The following is a 20,569-nucleotide window of genomic DNA, read 5'->3' as shown; positions in this document are numbered from 1 at the left end:
ATCCTGGCTGTAATTTACAGTGAATAAATACCTACATCAGGGTTGTTGGGAGGATAAAAATGAGTCACTACACCATATGCGTCTAGAATAGTGCCTGGCACATAGTTCCAATACAGGCAACAGATATTGCGGGTTTGGTTCCAATAAAGGTAGTCACCAAATTTTTGGTTTTTGCATATAAAACTTATGTCAAACTATACTGTAATCTATTAAAGTTTGCGATAGCATTATGTCTAAAAAAAACAATGTATACACATTAATTTAAAAATACTTTATTGCTAGCCATCATCTAAGCCTTCAGAGAAACAATTTTTTTTTGCAGTAGTAACATTGCAATCACCATGATAAATATAATAATAATGAAAAAGTTTGAAATATTGCAGGAATTACCAAAATGTGACACAGAGACAAAATGAACAAATGCTGTTGGAAAAATAGGGCCAAACAGACTTGTGATACACGCAGGGTTGCCACAAACCTTCAATTTGTAAAAAAACCCCAAAACCAAAAAAACCCCACAGTATTTGTGAAGTGCAATGACATGAGGTATGTCTGTAAATTATTATTTTACTTATTATATTATTAAGCTATTATTTTCTCAGCAGTTTACATTAGGTTCAAAGGCTTTTCCCCAAAAATGTTCTCCAGATAGCTTTAGAAGTGGTAATCATCACAAAGCTCAAGTGTAGCCTGTGCTCGGCAACGGGAGAGGCCACAGCAGTGAGAGGCCCGCGTACAGCAACAACAACAAAAAAGCTCAAGTGTAGAAACTTTTACTCAAAGAAATAAGAACAGCTGAAGGTGGACAAAAGTGGGGTAGTCACTTTGGCAACAAAATAATACATTTTAAAGGAAGCATTTTAATGCAGTCTAGCTTGCTCTTTCTAGCCTAAGCAAAACAGTACCTGTGGGATTTACTTGAGTTTTTAAACTTGAAGTCCATTCATAAAACCCAAGCTTCCTCTTCACAGGGAGGAGCTGCGTGATCAGACAGTCAGGATTACAGGCCAGTCCTTGACCCAGGGAAGTAACAGAGATGGTGTAAGAACGAGGTCCACCAATCTCCTGCAGGTTTACCATAGCCACAGCCCAGGCTAAGTTAGAGAGAGGGCGTTCCCACACCTCAAAGTTGTCCTCCTGAAAAGTAAGCCAAGAAAATAGGTGTGATAGCTTGGTAACTAGCAATAAGCTGCCTTGTTAGTTGTGGTATTAAGTCTTATAATCAGAACTATGGAGCACTTCTAGGAAAAATTAGCACAAGGGAGCCTCATTACTGATTATGATATCAAGATTAAAAAAAAATTCTCAAAAGATCAGTGCAGATCCTCCAATGTAACAGATTTAGGTGCAAGACAGACTTGGTACTTGGATATTAAACCATCTTAAAATACACACCCCAGGCTTCCCTGGTAGCGTAGTGGTTAAGAATCCGCCTGCCAGTGCAGGGGACACGGGTTCGAGCCCTGGCCCGGGAAGATCCTACATGCCATGGAGCAACTAAGCCCATGTGCCACAACTACTGAGCCTGAGCTCTAGAGCCCGTGAGCCACAACTACTGAGCCCGCGTGCCACAACTACTGAAGCCCACGTGCCTAGAGCTCGTGTTCCACAACAAGAGAAGCCACTAAAATGAGAAGCCCACACACTGCACCGAAGAGTAACCCCCGCTCGCCGCAAATAGAGAAAGCCACGCACAGCAACAAAGAACCAAAGCAGCCACAAATAAATTAATTAAATAACTTTATAAAAAAATACACACCCCAAATAAACATTTGGATAAATTGTAAACTAAAAGGCAGGAGAAGATGTTCCTGGCCAATTCCTAGTTTGTCCCATAGAACATTATTTACTGTACCTTTCTAAGCCGGTACCCCTGCTTGCCCAAGGGGTCCTGGTTGATGGCAATTACATCCTTATCCTGAAGAAGGGCTTTGGCTTCAAGGCAGATGTGTCGGAGGTCATTGGACATGAGTAATGGAGCTGCCATGATAGCCCAGAGGGCCATCTGAGTTATTTGCTGATCCCGGCTGAGGCCAAAGTTGCCAATCACCAACTGGGACAAAGAATGAAGAATTCAAGTGAGGGACTTCCCTGGTGGCACAGTGGTTAAGACTCCACACTCCCAACGCGGGGGGCCTGGGTTCGATCCCTTGTCAGGGAACTAGATCCCATATGCATGTCACAACTAAGGAGCCAGCCTGCCACAACTAAGGAGCCAGCCTGCCACAACTAAGGAGCCTGCAAGCCACAACTAAGGAGCCCACCTGCCGCAACTAAGACCTGGCTCAACCAAATAAATAATAAATAGATTTTTAAAAAAAGAATTCAAGTGAGATAAGACAAAACATTCTTAAAGTTGCCTAGACATACAGACAAGTCACCTTCCAGGGCACCCTGCTCTGAGTACTCTCACATAAAGCCTGCTCCCAGGAACTTCTCCCTTCTGATTTATCTTGAATGTCAAGTAGGAAACAGGTCCACTGCAGGAGCTTGAACAGGAGGGCTCAGTTTCTTACCATATCTGGATCATTCCAACCTCCTGGTCCTGCGACAGGAACAATGCTCTCCTGGTTAGAAGTTGTCCAGTCCAAGATACTCCTTATACTTTGCCAAGAATCATAAACATCAGCAAAATTTCTCCAGTGATTGCAGTACTCTCGGATTTCTGTGTAATTGGGCTGTGAAAACAGAGATAACTCCTCTGTTTACTTTCTACTAATATTCTTGTGATAGGAAAACAATCATGTTTAAAAAAGGCTCTCGTAGCCTCTTTAGTTTACAGATTAAAGGTCTCCATGAGGAGAGCTAAATCCTTATTATAATGGAATTTCGTTGTAAGAAGTTTGCTTCAGAAGTAGGCTATATAACTTAAAATCTTACTTAAAATGGCTTTAACACTGTTCTTGCTGGAAATTTACCAAACGGTAACTAGGTACAGTAGTCCCCCCTTATCTGCGGGAGATACATTCCAAGACTCCCAGTGGTTGCCTGAAACCGCGGATAGTACCAAACTGTATATATACTACATTTTTTCCTATACAGGTATTAACCAGTGGGTAGCGTACACAGCATGCATACGCTGGACAAAAGGATGATTCACGTCCCAGGCGGGATGGAGTGGGATGGTGCGAGATTTTATCATGCTACTCAGAATGGTGTGCAATTTAAAACTTATGAATTGTTTATTTGTGGAATTTTCCATTTAATATTTTCAGATTGCAGTTGACTGTGGGTAACTGAAACTGCAGAAAGCAAAACCATGGATGGGGGGACTACTGTACTGGGATTATGGAAGATTTTAATTTTTGTCACACTTCACTGTATTTTCAAACTTTTCCAAAATGAACATGTATTTCCTTTTATAATCAGAAATAAATACAACGATCTTCTAACATAATATTGTAAATCAACTATACTTCAATAAAAAAATAACTAAAATGATTTTAATAAGTAAAACCTGCAAATTACACAGGACTTAGCAAGCATATGATAAGGCAATTTGAATCCTAGGCATATAATTTGTTGAAGGAATGAATAAAAGTTTGTAGATAGGCAGGTGGGATATCTGAGGTTTAAGATGTTGAGAAAGAGGTGAGAGAATTTTGCAGAGATTAGAAGGAGACAACAGGGATTCATTCCATAAATAATTACTCAACACTTACAATATGGTAGGGATACAGTGATAAAGTCAGACAAGGTCCCTGCCCTCCTGGAGCTTACATTCTAATGGAGGAGACAGACAATAGGCAAATCAACAAATAATTCCATATAGTGCTAAGCCCTTAGAAGGAAACTGAATAGGTTAACATGATAATGAAGTGGGCTGATTCAGGATATAGTTTGTAGATAGTACTAAGAGGATTGCTGGTGGATAGGTTGAGAACCGAGAGACAAAAGGAAGAATCAAAGATGACTGGCTTCCCAATTGATGGTAGCTTAGTCTCCAATTATAGCAGTGGGGATGGTGAGAAGTGGGTGGATCCTGGGAGAGATGGTAGGATGAGAGTGTTAAGTAAGGTTGGGCTTTGACAGGGACCTTCGTCTCCTTTGTTCTTGAGTTCTGAAAATCAGCAAGGCTCTATTGGATTCTGTGCTCACTAGCTCACCTTAAAAATGGGCCACATATAAAGGGGCCACTCACAGGAGTACACAATGCTTCTGCCAGTCCTGTTCAGGGCCAAGGACATGTGCTTATAACCTGTATGAGAAAACAATGTGTAAAATAAGGGAAAGAAGGGAATTTCCAGCTGGGGCTGTATATTTTTAAAAGAGGCTGCCTGGAAGGGCCATGTTTATATTTTAAACCAGCAGCAGAGACAGGTGACTGCTCTGTGCTTACACTGTGCGTAGTACTGCACAGACTGCTGGGATTGTTCCAAGGAGACAGTGTGGGATGGTGCATATATTGAGGAGAGGCAGGAATGAAGATGCTCCTCTCTCTGTGACTGTTTGACATTCTGGATGCTTTTCCAAGTGATGGATGGAGAGTTACAATTACTATTTGTAATTAACTCAGAGCCCTCTTGAATTAAAAGTGCATGGTATTAGCTGTGGTTAGGCACATGTGGATTTTACATGCGTGAATGAACAAATGCATGGACAAACTGCAAGAAGAGAAGAGGCAGGAGCTCTGGCACATTGAGAATAATTACTTCCAGTATTGTGACTGGGTATTTCCAACGTGAGGATTAGTACTTTGGATGCTCAGCTACCTTGGCCTCAAAGTTCTGCCCTTTGCTCATGGCTAACTAATAAATCTTTTGAATGAAACATACCATCTGCCAAATGTTTTATACTGTCACAGTAACAACCGTCAAATTTTAGCAGATCTACTCCCCAGTCAGCAAAGGTCTTGGCATCAATGTCATAGTATCCAAAACTCCCAGGGAAGCCTGCACAGGTTTTATTTCCAACATCTGCATAAATCCCTAGCTTCAGTCCTTTGCTATGGACCTGAAATGAGAGAAAAGAGTCACCTCAGTAGAAGGGCAATCATGAAGTAGAGAGAACCACTCCAGGCTGGAGGCAGAGACCAGTACACTTCACCAGGTACTGGGGGGCTTTGCCCCCATCCCAAAACCCCCAAAATTATCCAGATGAGTTTGTTGGAAGATAAAGAGCAAAGTCTCCAATTCTGCTGAGTTCAAACTATACATGTAACTATAGCATAGAACTGAAGGGAAAGTTTTCAGTTGCTCTAATCTTCCTCTGATGGGATCTTTTTTTGTTATAAATTTATTTATTTTTGGCTGTGTTGGGTCTTTGTTGCTGTGCGTGGGCTTTCTCTAGTTGTGGCGAGCAGGGGCTACTCTTTGTTGTGGTGTGCGGGCTCTGATGGGATCTTAAAAGTTACCTTTTCAGGTCAATGATAGATTTATCTGGACAAAGACTCTCCTTAACCAAACCTTAGGCCCCTCTGAAACCTCTTCTCACGTAGGCCTCTACCTTGGTCTTCCGTGTCCAGTTTTAGCAAGAATCCTGTGAAGTCATCTCCCCACCTTTTGATATCTGATCAAATTCCTTATGCCCCACCCTTGATGTCCAAGTCCTCAGCCTGCCTTTAGCAAGAATTCCCCTCCTCCTGATGTCTCATCTTAGTAATTTTCCATCCACTGACCCCCACAATCTGCTCGTTGGCTATAAAACCCCACTCCTCTTTGGTGTATTTGGGACTGAGCTTGGCTCTTCCCCCCATTGCAGTAGTACTGAATTGTACTCAGTATCACTCTTCACTACCTTTAACTAGTGTCCAGCTCTATTACTCTTTAACAATCTCCAGAATATATCCCTTCTATCTTCTAAAACTCTAGTTTATAGTACCACTGTGATAGCTGCTCAAAGCTTATATGGAAATACATGCACACATGTCAAGAACCAAGTTCCTTTTTCCTCCTAGAGAATTCACCTGTTTCCACAAAAGGAGAACTCCTTCAAGATGGGCCTCAAGAACTATTGCAAAACATAGATCTGCTGATGGGATGAAAATTCCACCTGATTAGCCTTAGAATCCATTGTTTGGATAACAGCAGCTATTTTACTTTCTAAGTGTTTCTGAGCAAGCTTAGGTACAGAAGTGCTTATAGTCTCCTGAATGAAAAAGAATTATCTATAAACTCACATAATTAGCGAGGCGGCGGATCCCACCAGGAAAGCGTTTAGGGTCTGCCTGAAGTCTGCCTTCTGAATCTCTTTCGGGAGCCATCCAACAGTCATCAATGCAGAGGTACTCATAGCCTACATCCTTCCAGCCATCTGAGGCCATGATCTCAGCTATCTGCAGAAAGAGCTTCTCACTGAAAGAGAAATTCCAAGAATCATTACAATTCATTAAACAAATGCTTGGGTACTCCTATTTGTTAAGCATCTTGGGGTTTTGCAATTTATTTTTCAACCCAGTAATAATTTGGCAGTAATCACAACCAATGCAAGGTAAACTGGACTAGGCCCTTTTTCTTCTCACTCCTTTCCCCTCTACCCTAAGAACGCCAAACAATTAAAAGAGGAATGAGAAATACACGAAATTGAAAAGGCTATTAGAATTAAGAAGACAGTTTACTAAAGTAAAACTACAAAGTTAACATAATCAACAGCTTCTTTAGATATCAGCAATGACCTATTCGGAGAAAAAGACACCATTCACAAGAGAAACCAAAAAAGCAACAGATAAAACCTAAAATACCTAGAGGTAATTTTAAAATTATGTGCAGGGCTCATCTGAATAAAACTATGATGTTCCCAAATTATTTGGATAAATGGAGAGACATTCTTTTACTCTTGAATAGGAAAACTCAATACTAAAAAAAAGGTAATTCTCCCTATACACTTCTAGACATTTAATAAAACCCTGGACAAATCCCCAAAGGACTTTTTAAGGAACTTCGCAACATGACTCAAAAAGTTCACCTCAAAGATTAAACAGGTGAACAGTCTACAAAATGTAAATGAAGCTAGTGTAGTACCATTAGCATTAGAATACACAGATCAATGGAATCAAAGAGAAAGTTCAGAAAGAGATCCTTCCAGCCATTTGATACCATGAAATTTAGTATATATTAAATGTAGTACTGCTTACAGGAGAATAAAGTCCAGATGGATTAAAGATTTAAATACTTTAAAAACACATAAAAATACTAGTACAAAATATACATGACTATGTTATCTTCAGGTAGGAAAGAACCTTCTCTGCATGATGCCGGAGCCAGAAATAATAAAGGAAAAACCTGATGTTTGACACATAAATATCAAAACCAAAATACAGCAGGAACCACTGTATTGGGAATTCCCTGGTGGTCCAGTGGTTAGGACTCCACACTTTCACTGCTGAGGGCCCGGGTTCAATCCCTGGTCAGGGAACTAAGATCCCACAAGCCGTGCAGCGTGGCTTAAAAAAAAAAAGAAGAACCACTGTATTCACAACATATGATAGACCAAAAACAAAGAAAAACCAAAACGTAAACAAACAAAAAGAACCCCAAACATACCAGATGGAAAATAGGGAACTAACAAATTGCAGAAAAGAAACCATGCAAAGAGTCAATTTAACTTTTAAAGCTCTTATTCTGTGCCAGGCACTCACTCTTTAATTTAGAAAGGGTACTTAGTTTGCCCAAGATCACCTGGCTAAGTAATAATAAGCTAGAATTTGAACCCAGGCAGGTAGACTTCAGTCTTGTGGTTAACTGCTCACAACATAAACGTGATCTCATTTTTATTGAAAAACACTTTAAAAGAAATCTGTTTTTATTTACATAGAAAAAAATTGAAAGGTCATATATTAACATTTTAACCATGATTATTTCTGGGTGGTGGAATGAGGGGAATCTTTATTTTTATTATACTCTTCTTTACCATCTACAATTTTTGCCATGATCATGCATTAATTATACAATCAGATACAAAAATAAGACAACCACCACTTAGGAAAAAAGGAAGAGACAAAAAAAGAAATATGTGATGGCCATAATTTACCCCAGGGTCACGATGGATGGATTTAGTCTGAAACTTAGCAAGCCAATTAATTGTCATGTTTGACCAACATCCTGACTTCATCTGTAAAGACATTCATAGGAATAACTTATGGCCACTGGGATGTTACCATGACCGCTGCTTACAGAGGGGCCTTTGCAACAAGGGTGTCTTTATTATGTTTTAAACAATATCTATCAGTGATTCTTAACTGTTTCTAGGTCACGGATCCCTTTGAGAATGTGAACAAAGCTCAAGATCCTCTCTTCAGAAAAACATACATACTCATATTTGCAGATTTGCATTAATTTTCCCATGGATTCCAGGTTAAGAACATTTCTTCTATATGCCTAATTGAGGAGTCTGGTACTGCATTGTACTTTGTCCTTTAAATGGGTTATCTAATTGAAAGCCAACCTGTGTGAGATAAGAACTATTTTACCTAACCTCAGAGTCGTTCCCTGAGATGAGTTGTTTTCCCAATTTACAGACGAGGGATGTGTGGGTCAGAAAGGATCAATACCTGTCTTATCCACCTTCCACAGATAAAGATCCTCCACTTCAACCTTCCAAGCACATGCCATACCCAAGGGCTACGGGGTGGGGAGATCTCAGAGACTCCGTGGTCACTCTAAATTCCCTCCAGTTACAGCCAAGGAACCCGTGACCCCAAAAGGGGAAGAAACGGCACTCGTCTTAGTCCTCTGTCTCTCCTACTCACCACAGCTGTCCTCACTGCTAGTACCCGGCAGAGACAGAGCAGCAGCTCTCAATAAGGGTCTGAACGGAACTGGATGGTAAATGGAGAAAGTCCTTAGTTGGATGATCAAGCAGAGAGAGGTGGAGAAGCAGAGGTCGCTGGCCGGACTCCTACGCCAAGAGGGGTCACATGGAGAGAATTTAGGACTAGTCCCCATCCAGGGCAGTCTGCTGGGGATAAAAAAGCAGCAGCAACAGGGGAGCTCTCCCTCGGGCTCAAATTTTTTCGCTGAGACCCTCCACCCCTCCAAACACAGCCAGACAAATACACGGAAAGACGAAGGGAAGCGGGTACCCAATATCGCTGATACCTGACACAGGAATCCGGCTCTTCTTGGCAGTTCACGCTGCACATGAAGCGCTCCCAGTGCAGCCAGCCCATGGTAGGGGTCATCGCCAAGCCGTTGTCGAGGGTCCGGGCCCCAGGGAGCCCCCAGAGAAACAGGGCCAGGAAGCAAAAGGCCAGCACGCAGCCCAGCCGCCGGACTCTGCTCACCAGCTTCACCGTCGCTGTCATCATGCAGCACAGATTTCCACGAGTCACCTGGGCTTTTAAATTTAACCTTAAGAGCTAAAAAGGCAGAGGCGGCCCGGGGAACCCGCTTTCGTCCTCATCACCAATCACCGGTGAGTTATTAAGCCCTGACCCGATTGTTTCTCCGGCAACTGGGACGGTTATCACCAGAGGCGGACCAATGACCAGTCATAGAAGATGCGACGCCACCAACCACTCTCTCTCTTTCTGGATATCGACCCGCCCTATTTTCGTACCAGAAGGAAGTGCGGCACTTTAATAATCCCGAGTTAGAGCCGAGCGGTGCTCACGTGACCCAGATCTCACATGACGTAGATCCTCACGTGACCAAACGCTTACGTGAGCAGAAGTAGTTCTGGTCGTCGTCTACCGTCTCGCTATAAGCCGTTTGAGGGAAGAAAGAGGAAAATTATCCGGTATCGTTAGAGGTTGGTGTGTGGGTGGGAAACGGGGACCCGGGGGTGGTGATGATGCAGACCAAAGCGGGGTCCGCGGGCCGCCTCCGCCTTTTTCGTTCCCTGCTTTCCCCTCCCCCGCACCCCCCTCCCCCCATCTCAGTGCCGGGAAGCCGCCTTTGCTGCGCCTGGTGGGGAAATGGTGGACGCTCGTGACTGTGTCTGTGTTTTTTGTATATCTATCTGTCTGGGCGGGTCTCAAAGGACCCTTAAGAGAAACCGTAAGCTGGAAAGCATTTGAAAACCACGTCCCTGGATTAGGAAAAACAGATCTTGAGTCCAGTGGCCTGAATGCTGGTCCGTCCATTCAGGCACCCAGTCTCCAGTGCCTGATTGTCTGTCTGTCTGTCTGTCTGTAGGGGGAGGCACATCTAGGCAAATGCTGCGTGCCTGACCGAGGCGCCCAATGAATTTTTTTTACTGAATTAAATATTTAAATAACGTTTATTTTTCGGCTTATAACAATCTACGTGTTCAATTTTGGACTTTGGAAAAATAATAGTATGCTATAAATTTTAAAAAATACACGTAATTCATCACTCGGAGATAACTACTCAGCATTTTGGTCTGTAAAACATCTGTATATAACACACACATAAATGCACAAATTCTTAACTCACAAATGGAATCCTGGTTCCTACTTCAGGCAACAGAGTCCTCGTGGCCTTCCCAGGAGACACAGTGATGAAGCAGAACCTCCCTGCCACCACAGAGGGGATGTTAAGGCCTAGAGGGCTGCAGGGACATTAAATGGGATGGGTCGTCCAAGAGATAAGGCAAGCAAAAACCAGGGCGTTAATCTGTCACTCAGACCTAAAAAGGTCTATAGGAAGACTGTTATCACTGCACGTGCAGTGTTCTAGGTACATAATAGGCAATTAGTGAATGTTGACTTGAATCCTCAGTGTAGTTTTAGGGCAGTTAGTACACTTTGTACTTTCTTTCCAAGAGGCCCAGTGTTCCCAGACCATGTCAGATAAGCCATGCACATACAAAATTTGAAAATTTTATCAAATTTGCTATACTAAATCCCAGAAAAGTAAACATTTAAATTTGTTTTCTGTTATTTTTTTGCTGAAATAAAAGTGATTACTCTGTAGAAAATTAAGAATGCACAAAAAATTGAAAAAGAAAGTTGAGAAAGCTATAAACCTACCACCTAGAGTAGCCACTATTAACATGTGACATATTCCCCATGCATGTACTTTTGTAACATTGTCTTTTTAATTCCAATTACAGTGACTTTTAAAAATTAAACTATTTAGAAGTATATAGGATAAACAGTGAAATTCCACTACACTCTTCCTACCTGCCAGTGTTCATTTTCTCAGAAAACAACTTAAATGCTTCCAGAACTTCTGTGAATTTGCATACATATATATGTGCCTGCTTATATTTTAAAATAAGCAGGATCATACTCTACATGTTCCTTCATTTAATATATTTTGGAAATCTTCCTAGGTCAGGGCAGATTTTTTTTTAAACAGCTGCACAGCATTCTGTTTTAAGGATAAAATATAATTCACTCAGCCATCCCCCTATTGATGGATAATTAGGTTTCTAATTTTCTGCCATTGCTAACAGTGTGGCAGTGAACATTTGTGAGTATTTCTGTTGACCAGGTTCATGGAAGGAATTCTAGCATGATCAAAGGATATGTGAACATATATCTTTTTCATAGTTGAGATTATAAAACAGTTATGATCTTGGGTCACTTAAGATTATAGCATAAGTAATTTCTCATGTTATTAGTTTTATAATTTTTAAAGTGTGTAATATTTTATCTTTCTTAGTAAAATACCTTTCAAAGAATATATAGCTCCATAAATCTTTGTCTGAATTTCAGATCCTCTCCTTAGGGCACATAACCGGAAGTGGGTTTACTGTATCAAAAGGTGTGATACATATTTCCAAATTGCTTTCCAGAGATACTGTATGAACTTTCACTCCTCTGGGAGTATATTAGTTTGTGAACCCTGAATATCAGTATTGACTTATCCTCCCTGCTTAACTTCACTATGTTGATGGGTGAAAAATGGCAGTTAATTCTGGTTTTAACTTGTATTTCTGATGACTGATGAGGTTTGAACATTTCCCAGACTCTTCTCCTGTATCTTCACATCTGTATTGCTGGTATATTTAATCTGTTAACCAAGTCCCACAGAGTCCACTGCTTTGAATGTGTAGATCATATCTTTCCTCCCCCCTTTTTTTAAACTGCTGTTGCCTTAGGTGAATCCCTTAACATATCTCTAAGAGACAGAGTTCTAACTGCTCTTGCTAGTGTCACCCCAATCCCCTCTGTGACTGCCACACTGTTGCCATGGTGATCTTTCTGAAAGGTTCTGATTACTTCACTCTCCTCCCCTCACTTTCCTTCTTTTTCCTCCCTTCACTTCCCTCTCCTCACTTTTCTCCCCTCAGTCCCCTGTTTAAAACCCTTAAAATGTCCTTAGCCTTTGTCTGTCTCAAAAGAACTCCTGGATCGATCTCTACCTAGTCAGCCTTATCTCTTGCCTTGCCTCCTTCTATTTTATGCTCCATCATAATTTTAAGAATTTGGAGATCCCTGAACCAGGTAGTCCTTTCATTTAACCATTCTATACTGATAGAATTGACCAACCAGTCCCTGCTTTATAACACCCTTTCACCCTGCACAGAATTATGTCATAGCAGGGATAATGTTTATTTGCCCTTTTTGTCTTTAGTAAAGATGTACAGTGCCTCTGTAGAACCATAAGCCCTTTCTGGGCTTATTGAACCTTGTATGCCAGAGCCAAGTACTGGACCTGGCAACTGAAAAATGTAAAATGAAGGTGTGAATGCTCTATAATGTCTTTTTTCCACTTACCTCTTTGGCCTTAATATTTCCGTGATTTTATTAATTTGTATGAGTTTTTTAATATAATGAGGATAGTATTTGTTGTAGGTATCTTCTGAAGTGTATTGTTTGTCTTTTATGTTTAATCTTTTGATGTAACGAAGTTTTTCATTTTTATGTAATCAGGTATAACCATCTTTCTTGACGTCTTCCACTTGCCATTCACTTTGTATATCTTTTCATCTTTTGTATATCTTTTCTGACTATGTGTTTATATATGATCAATGTGGAAAACTTAGAACATACAGAAATGGCCAAAGAAAACATTCTCTGAAACAGAAAGCTCCCATAATCTCACCGTCCAGAAATAGCCACCATTAATGGTATCCAGCACATAATAAGTATCAAATAAATAGTTGTTGAATGAATGACTTAGAAATTTGGTGAAGTCTTTTTGTTTATACAGATGCCTTAGAAAAAAGCTATCAGCGTAATTGAACTTTCTGTTAATAGTTTGGTTTTTTCTCTTACTGTATTGTGAACATTTTTCCATGACAATTAGTCTTAATTTTTTTTCAGCTACACCGAAATTACACTGAACCGAGCCTGCCAGCAAGAGCCCAACAGTCACCATGATGCTGAGCACAGAAGGCAGGGAGGGGTTCGTGGTGAAGGTCAGGGGCCTGCCCTGGTCCTGCTCAGCTGATGAAGTGATGCGCTTCTTCTCCGATTGCAAAATCCAAAATGGCACATCAGGTATTCGTTTCATCTACACCAGAGAAGGCAGACCAAGTGGTGAAGCGTTTGTCGAACTTGAGTCCGAAGATGAAGTGAAATTGGCTCTGAAGAAGGACAGAGAAACCATGGGACACAGATACGTTGAAGTGTTCAAGTCCAACAGTGTTGAAATGGATTGGGTGTTGAAGCATACAGGTCCAAATAGTCCTGATACTGCCAATGATGGCTTCGTCCGGCTTAGAGGACTCCCATTTGGCTGTAGCAAGGAAGAGATTGTTCAGTTCTTTTCTGGGTTGGAAATTGTGCCAAATGGGATGACACTGCCGGTGGACTTTCAGGGGCGGAGCACAGGGGAGGCCTTTGTGCAGTTTGCTTCACAGGAGATAGCTGAAAAGGCCTTAAAGAAACACAAGGAAAGAATAGGGCACAGGTACATTGAAATCTTCAAGAGTAGCCGAGCTGAAGTGCGAACCCACTACGATCCCCCTCGAAAGCTCATGGCTATGCAGCGGCCGGGTCCCTATGATAGGCCAGGGGCTGGCAGGGGGTATAATAGCATTGGCAGAGGGGCTGGGTTTGAAAGGATGAGGCGGGGTGCCTATGGTGGAGGGTATGGAGGCTATGATGACTATGGTGGCTATAATGATGGGTATGGCTTTGGGTCTGATAGATTTGGAAGAGACCTCAATTACTGTTTTTCAGGAATGTCTGATCATAGATATGGAGATGGTGGGTCCAGTTTTCAGAGCACCACAGGGCACTGTGTACACATGAGGGGATTACCTTACAGAGCCACTGAGAATGATATTTACAATTTTTTCTCACCTCTTAACCCCATGAGAGTACACATTGAAATTGGACCCGATGGCAGAGTTACTGGTGAGGCAGATGTTGAATTTGCTACTCATGAAGATGCTGTGGCAGCTATGGCAAAAGACAAAGCTAACATGCAACACAGATACGTGGAGCTCTTCTTGAATTCTACCGCAGGCACAAGTGGGGGTGCTTATGATCACAGCTACGTAGAGCTCTTTTTGAATTCTACAGCAGGGGCAAGTGGTGGTGCTTATGGTAGCCAAATGATGGGAGGGATGGGCATATCCAACCAGTCTAGTTACGGAGGTCCTGCTAGCCAGCAGCTGAGTGGTGGTTACGGAGGTGGTTATGGTGGTCAGAGCAGTATGAGTGGATATGACCAAGTTCTGCAGGAAAACTCCAGTGACTATCAATCAAACCTCGCTTAGAGAAGGAGTACTAAACAGCAACAAATAACAGCCGTGCATTTATGGGAGTTGACTAGAATAGGAATGATGCCAGGCATATCCAGTATGATTGGTAGATGGGAAATATCGTTGATTCTGATCACTCTTGGTCAGCTAGCTTCCTTTTCTTTTTCCTCCCTCCCTCCCTCCCTCCCTCCCTCTTTCTTTCTTTCTTTCTTTCTTTCTTCCTTTCTTTCTTTCTTCCTTCCTTCCTTCCTTCCTTCCTTTCTTCCTTTTGCTTTCTCCTTTTTTTTTAAGAAAACAAACAAAAATTAAGTTTAACGGTTTTGCATTACAGGCTTGTGATTCATGCTTACTGTAAAGTGGAAGTCAAGATTGTTTTAAAACTTCAAGCTCAGTAATTTTGAACACTGAAACATTCACCTAGGATGTAATAACAAAGTTCAGTATTGACCATAACTGTTAAAACAACTTTCAGCTTTCCTCAAGTTAGTTATGTTGTAGGAGTGTACCTAAGCAGTAAGCGTATTTAGGTTAAAGCAATTTCACTTATGTTAAATGTTGCTCTTATACCACAATACACTGAAAACTTTGGATGCATGTTGAGAAACATGCTTTTCTGTAAAACTCAAATATAGGAGCTGTGTCTACGATTTAAAGTGAAAACATTTGGCATGTTTGTTAATTCTAGCTTTTCGGTTTAATATCCTATAAGGCACGTGAGTGTACACTTTTACTTTTTTTAAAAAAAAACGCTCTGGGACAATTTTGAGATGTAATACCAATACTTAGGAGTTTGGTCATGTCGTTTGTATGAAATTCTGAGGCTTTGGTTTAAATCTTTCCTTGTATTGTGATTTCCATTAGATGTATTGTACTAAGTGAAACTTGTTAAATAAACCTTCCTTTTGAAAACTGGAAAAATCTTGTATAGCTTGATTTTTATTATGTTCTATCATATGAGCCATTTCTTTTATACAGTCCTGTGCTGATGAAATTTAAATTGTTTTTAATTATTATAAATATACCTTAGCATCTTTATAATACATTATTGCACATATCATTAATTATTTCTAAGATATATTCCTAGAAGTGGAATTGCTTAGTCAAAGGTCCACACATTTTTAAGTCTTCTGATTTGTATTGCCAGAAAGATTATGGTACTTTGTGTTTCCACTAGGAGTGTATTTTTTAAAAAAAATTTCCCCCATAGCCTGCTCAATGAAACACATTATTCTGCTTGATCTTGGCCTGTTTGTTAGTTGACAAGTGGCATCCCGTTATTATTTTAATTTGTGTTCCTTAGATTAATATTAAGATGGAGCATTTTTCTGTTTTTTTTCTACGTTTATCCTCACCACATCCACAGGACTATTGAGCTACTCTGGAGACATTGTACTTTATCAAGACAGCACGCTCCAAAATCCAAAGAAGTAAAGGCAAATAAATAATCCTCTTCCTTTCATTTAACCATAAGTTAGAAGATCTAAGACAGCTTTATATGTTTAAAAGAAGTAGGCCTATGTTATAGAAATAATTCAGTTTCCTCCATGAATTCATTAATAGTCTCTAAACACTATTCAAGGTTTTTCAGGGGGCATTTAAAGCTTGTTTTGTTTTCTTTGTTTTTTGTTTTTTTTGTGGTAGGTGGGCCTCTCACTGCTGTGGCCTTTCCCGTTGCGGAGCACAGGCTCCGGACGCGCAGGCTCAGCGGCCATGGCTCACGGGCCCAGCCGCGCCGCGGCATGCGGGATCTTCCCGGACCAGGGCACGAACCCGTGTCCCCTACATCGGCAGGCAGACTCTCAACCACTGTGCCACCAGGGAAGCCCTAAAGCTTGTTTTAAACCAATGGTTCTCAGACTTTAGTGTGCACTGGAATCATCTATGGGGCTTGTTAAAACATTGATTACTGGGGCCCACTCCTAGAGTTTCTGAAATTCAGTAGTTCGGGGGTGGTGCTTGAGAATCTGCTGATCCTGCAGGTCTCAAGACCATGTTTTGTGATCCATCATAGTTCTCTAATGGCTACAGGCCTATAAACCCTGAAATGGCAACTCTAAGAAGCCACTTCCTTCATGATCCCCGATTGACCCTTACTTTCCTGTAACAAGTAGTTTAAGCTTTCTATGAAAGTATAAAATGCATTTGACTATTTATAATACCTTGCACCTCCCATGAGAACTTTGAAAACATGACATCTGGGATTATCTTACACTTCCGCCCATATCATGGTGGCCATTAACAACTCTCAATGACCTTCAGATCTGGACGCCCTCAGGTCAGTACCAGATGCACCTGAACTTTAATAGATCTTTTTGTAGATCTCGTGACTAGCCTGGAAATCCTTGGTCTCTTCAGAGCTTGAGGCCCAGAGAAACGCTCTGAGAAGGGAAGCAAATACCAAATTGGTAGTACCTGACTCCATTCTATTCACGGACACTTTTTTTTTTTTTGCGGCACACGGGCCTCTCACTGTTGTGTCCTCTCCCGTTGCAGAGCACAGGCTCCGGATGCGCAGGCTCAGCGGCCATGGCTCACAGGCCCAGCTGCTCCCCGGCATGTGGGATCTTCCCGGAGCGGGGCACGAACCTGTGTCCCCTGCATCGGCAGGCGGACTCTCAACCTCTGCGCCACCAGGGAAGCCCCTCAAGGACACTTTTTATTGAAAACCATTCATGCTGAGGATACAGTGGGTGGTGATTTGAGATTCATTGATGACTTCTAATTTCTGTCACAGCTGCCAAGAGAGCAAGACATCCATTTCAACTCATGTCATACTGAGCCAGTCATTTACCTTGCCCTCCTAAGGCCTTCAGGAGGGCTTTTGCAGAGGGTTCACAAGTAGGTGTTTTTGCTTTCCAGGCTGCTCAGTTAATTTTCCAGAACATTCTCTTAGTGTAAGCAAAGATTCTCCAGTTAGCCACTAGATGTCACCAAACCCCGGGAAAGGATTGGCTGAGCCTGGCCATCAATGGTGTTTGCTTCCTCTGTGCTGGAGAAGAAAACTCAGAGGGGCTCAGGGAAGCAGTTAAAAGAGAGAGACCCTGGAGAAGGCCAGCGGTTAGCACTAGAGGTGTGAAAAGGGATAGCAGTACCTGTGGGGACAGCAGCACAGATGCTCGTGTACACACACACACACACACACACACACACAAACCACCTCTAGCTCTCTTAAATCTAACACTAACACTACCCGGGAGAGTTTGCTGGGAGGTAAAGTGGGCAACCCACCCATACCCTGCAACCAAGTCAGGATTCATTTTAGACTGCCCCCTTAGGCTACTTGGCAGAATCAGGCTGAAAGTTTGCAGTGACAACAATCATGGCCTAAGGGAGTCTCCACTGATAGCTTATGCCAGTGGGAACCGCTCCTGGACCAGCAATCAGCAGACCTGGGAACTTGTTAGAAATGCAAGTTCTCTGGCCCCATCCCAGACTGACTGAATCAGAAACTCTGGGGGTTGGTCCCAAAATCTGTGTTTTAACAAGCCCTACGGGTGATTCTGATGCTCAGAACCACTGGTTTATGTATGGATTCCTTATTCACCCATTCATTTATTTCTACATTTATTCATCCAACCATAAAGGAGGTCAGTAAGCCAGAGACAATCCTATCTGTAAACATGGCACATCTTTTGTACCTTGACAGCCCGTACCCCCCACCCCTCGAATTGATATGAAAATGCACTGCAAGTTCATTTACAAATCAAGGTCCTTTTCCTTCAGTGAAAATGCCTAATCTGTCAGCAAAAATGAAGATTTCTCCAAGTTGGGCCTTGAGCACTGTTGCAAAACAGCTGCTGATGGAATGAAATTCCACTTGCTATGCCTGATACAGGCTGGGCCTGTCACAAGGGCCATTTCACAACCTGCTCCCACACTGACCAAAATTCAGTCTTGTGAATACAAAACACGCACGTCTATGGGGTCACCAGTTTAGCGTGGTGCAAGACCCCATTTGGGAGGTGAGGGAGTTAGGCTGTGCCTGGAGTCTGTCTGTGGAAGGACTTTTTCCAAGAGTCCTTTTTCTCCCTCCCTCTCTGCCTCCCTCCCTCCTTCACACAAGACTCGTTTCTCATGCACGCGTGTCATTACTTCAGAGATGAGGAAACTCGTCTCAGGGAGGGTAGGAATCAACCCTGCCTTTGGGAAAGAAGCAGAATGCTGGAGAGTGGAGGAAATGACGTCTGGCCAGGGAAAGAGAAGGAAATGTCTCAGATCCTCAGGGGATGGTGGAAGGGTACCCGTGCCCTGATACATGAGGGAGGAGGGTGGCGCTGACCAGCGCTGGGTCGAGCTCTTCTATCGCTCCCCAGACCGAAGTTCCCTTTCCCCACTGCTAGCCCACGAGTGTCGGGGAGAGGGTCAGGTAGGGGCGCCTCAGGAGGACGGAGAAAGAATTTGATAAGAATTCATTATTCCCTCTCCCCTCCCGCTTTCCAGAGACCCTCGACCCTCCCACTCTCCGTCTCCCGTGTATTTCCTTTCCCAAGCAGGATGGGGAAGGAGCCTGGCAATGGCCACCCTGGGACAGGCCGCGGCTGAGGGGGCGTGGTTAGCGTGGTGACTGATGCCCGTGGCTTCCGGGAGGAAGGGGTTTCCGGAGTCCCTGCCCAGCTCGGAGAGGGGAGACATCTACTTTGGTAAACACCCAGGGCGTGCTAAGTCTGGCCCCTGTAGGTGAAAAAAATTAATCAATAGTCAATTTAAGAAAGAAATGGAATTTTTTTTTTTTTTTTTTTTTTTTTGCGGTACGCGGGACTCTCACTGTTGTGGCCTCTCCCCTTGCGGAGCACAGGCTCTGGACGCGCAGGCTCAGCGGCCATGGCTCACGGGCCCAGCCGCTCCGCTACATGTGGGATCTTCCCAGACCGGGGCACAGAACCCGTGTCCCCTGCATCGGCAGGCGGACTCTCAACCACTGCGCCACCAGGGAAGTCCAGAAATGGAAATTTTTATTCAAGCCAACCTGAGGTTTATAACCTGGGCGACCCGTCTCTCAGAGTTTTGAGCACTGTTCCAAAGAGGTTAAGGGGGAGATTTTAGAGAAACGAAAAGTGAGAGCTGTGAGTTTCAGGTTTATTTGGGGACTAACAGGACTATAGCTCTGGAAACAGCTTCTCAGAGAGCTCTGAAGAACTGCTCCCAAGAGGTAAGGGGAGAGGTCAGCACGTTCGATTTTGGCAGAGGGGCTACCTGCAACCAAGCACACATCTTGGTAGAAGGTTGCAGCTAGTCCCAAGGAATGGATATCTTGGTTAATGGTTACAGTGCTTTTCTAAGTAGGGCAAGATGAAAGAATTCAGGTTCATAAAACATTTCTCCTGAAAATATCTAACTATATGAAGCTCTGTTCTGCTAGTTTTCCCAGAGCACAGAGTTCCTCATTCCTGATCTCTACCCTGACCCCCTTTTAGAGTGTGTTAAAGGTCGGTGACTTCAGTGGCTAATGACTCAATCCTTGTAGAAGTGGATGGTGAGTGACCTTCTTCAGTTGGCAATGCCCCCTTTTTGTCATAAATGTGACCAAAGTTTGGGAGGCGTTTTATGGCCATTTTGTCCCACAGTGTTAGGAAATGCTAATTCCCAGGTCAGGCCAGGATTTCATTGATAGGCCATTCAATGTGCTATTACTAGACTATACCCTTTTAACAGTAGCCAAAAGTCTCTGGACCACCTGTATTACTAGTCTGTTATGTTCCAGGAAATGATTCCCTCTTGTTGCTTCTTCCCATATCTAGAGTTACACTATTATAATCATTGATTTTATAGAACTATATTTGGTCAGATGTTTCAAGTCGCCTAGTCATCATCATTTTATCGGGGGCTCAGTCATACTTTGGTAATTCCAAAAACAATAATCTTGTAAAATAGGCAGAATACAAGTAATATAGCTAGTAACTTTTTTTTTTTTTTTTTGGCCACGCTGTGCAGCTTGTGGAATTTTAGTTCCCTGACCAGGGATTGAACCTGCAACCTCGGCAGTGAAAGCGTGGAGTCCTAACCACTGGACCACCAGGGAATTCCCAGCTAGTAACATTAATAGGGTTATAAGGAAATACTTATGCTA

General features: G+C 42.5%; 2 protein-coding genes across 3 annotated transcripts; one reads left to right on the top strand and one right to left on the bottom strand.

The window, feature by feature from the left end:
- Positions 1-256: 256 nt before the first annotated feature.
- Positions 257-9,370, bottom strand: GLA (galactosidase alpha). Its single transcript, XM_060002499.1, has 7 exons — positions 9,036-9,370; positions 6,119-6,293; positions 4,776-4,953; positions 4,107-4,198; positions 2,517-2,678; positions 1,856-2,053; positions 257-1,137 (listed from the first exon to the last, which is right to left on the bottom strand). The coding sequence occupies exons 1-7, from the start codon at positions 9,242-9,244 to the stop codon at positions 871-873; spliced, it is 1,281 nt and encodes a 426-aa protein (XP_059858482.1). The 5' UTR covers positions 9,245-9,370; the 3' UTR covers positions 257-870.
- Positions 9,371-9,588: 218 nt separating this feature from the next.
- HNRNPH2 (heterogeneous nuclear ribonucleoprotein H2) lies at positions 9,589-15,412 on the top strand. 2 transcript variants are annotated; one of them, XM_060003102.1, is made up of 2 exons: positions 9,589-9,687; positions 13,115-15,412. In XM_060003102.1, exon 2 carries the CDS (start codon positions 13,168-13,170, stop codon positions 14,515-14,517), a length of 1,350 nt encoding a protein of 449 aa, XP_059859085.1. In that variant the 5' UTR covers positions 9,589-9,687; positions 13,115-13,167; the 3' UTR covers positions 14,518-15,412. The 2 variants fall into 2 exon arrangements, with proteins under 2 accessions (XP_059859085.1, XP_059859086.1); XM_060003103.1 differs by having other exon boundaries at positions 9,592-9,675.
- Positions 15,413-20,569: the final 5,157 nt, after the last annotated feature.

The sequence above is a fragment of the Delphinus delphis genome, chromosome X (genome assembly GCF_949987515.2).
Source record: "Delphinus delphis chromosome X, mDelDel1.2, whole genome shotgun sequence".
NCBI lineage: Eukaryota > Metazoa > Chordata > Mammalia > Artiodactyla > Delphinidae > Delphinus > Delphinus delphis.
Note: the sequence above shows the minus strand (reverse complement) of the source record. Positions and strands in the feature narration are given on the sequence as shown.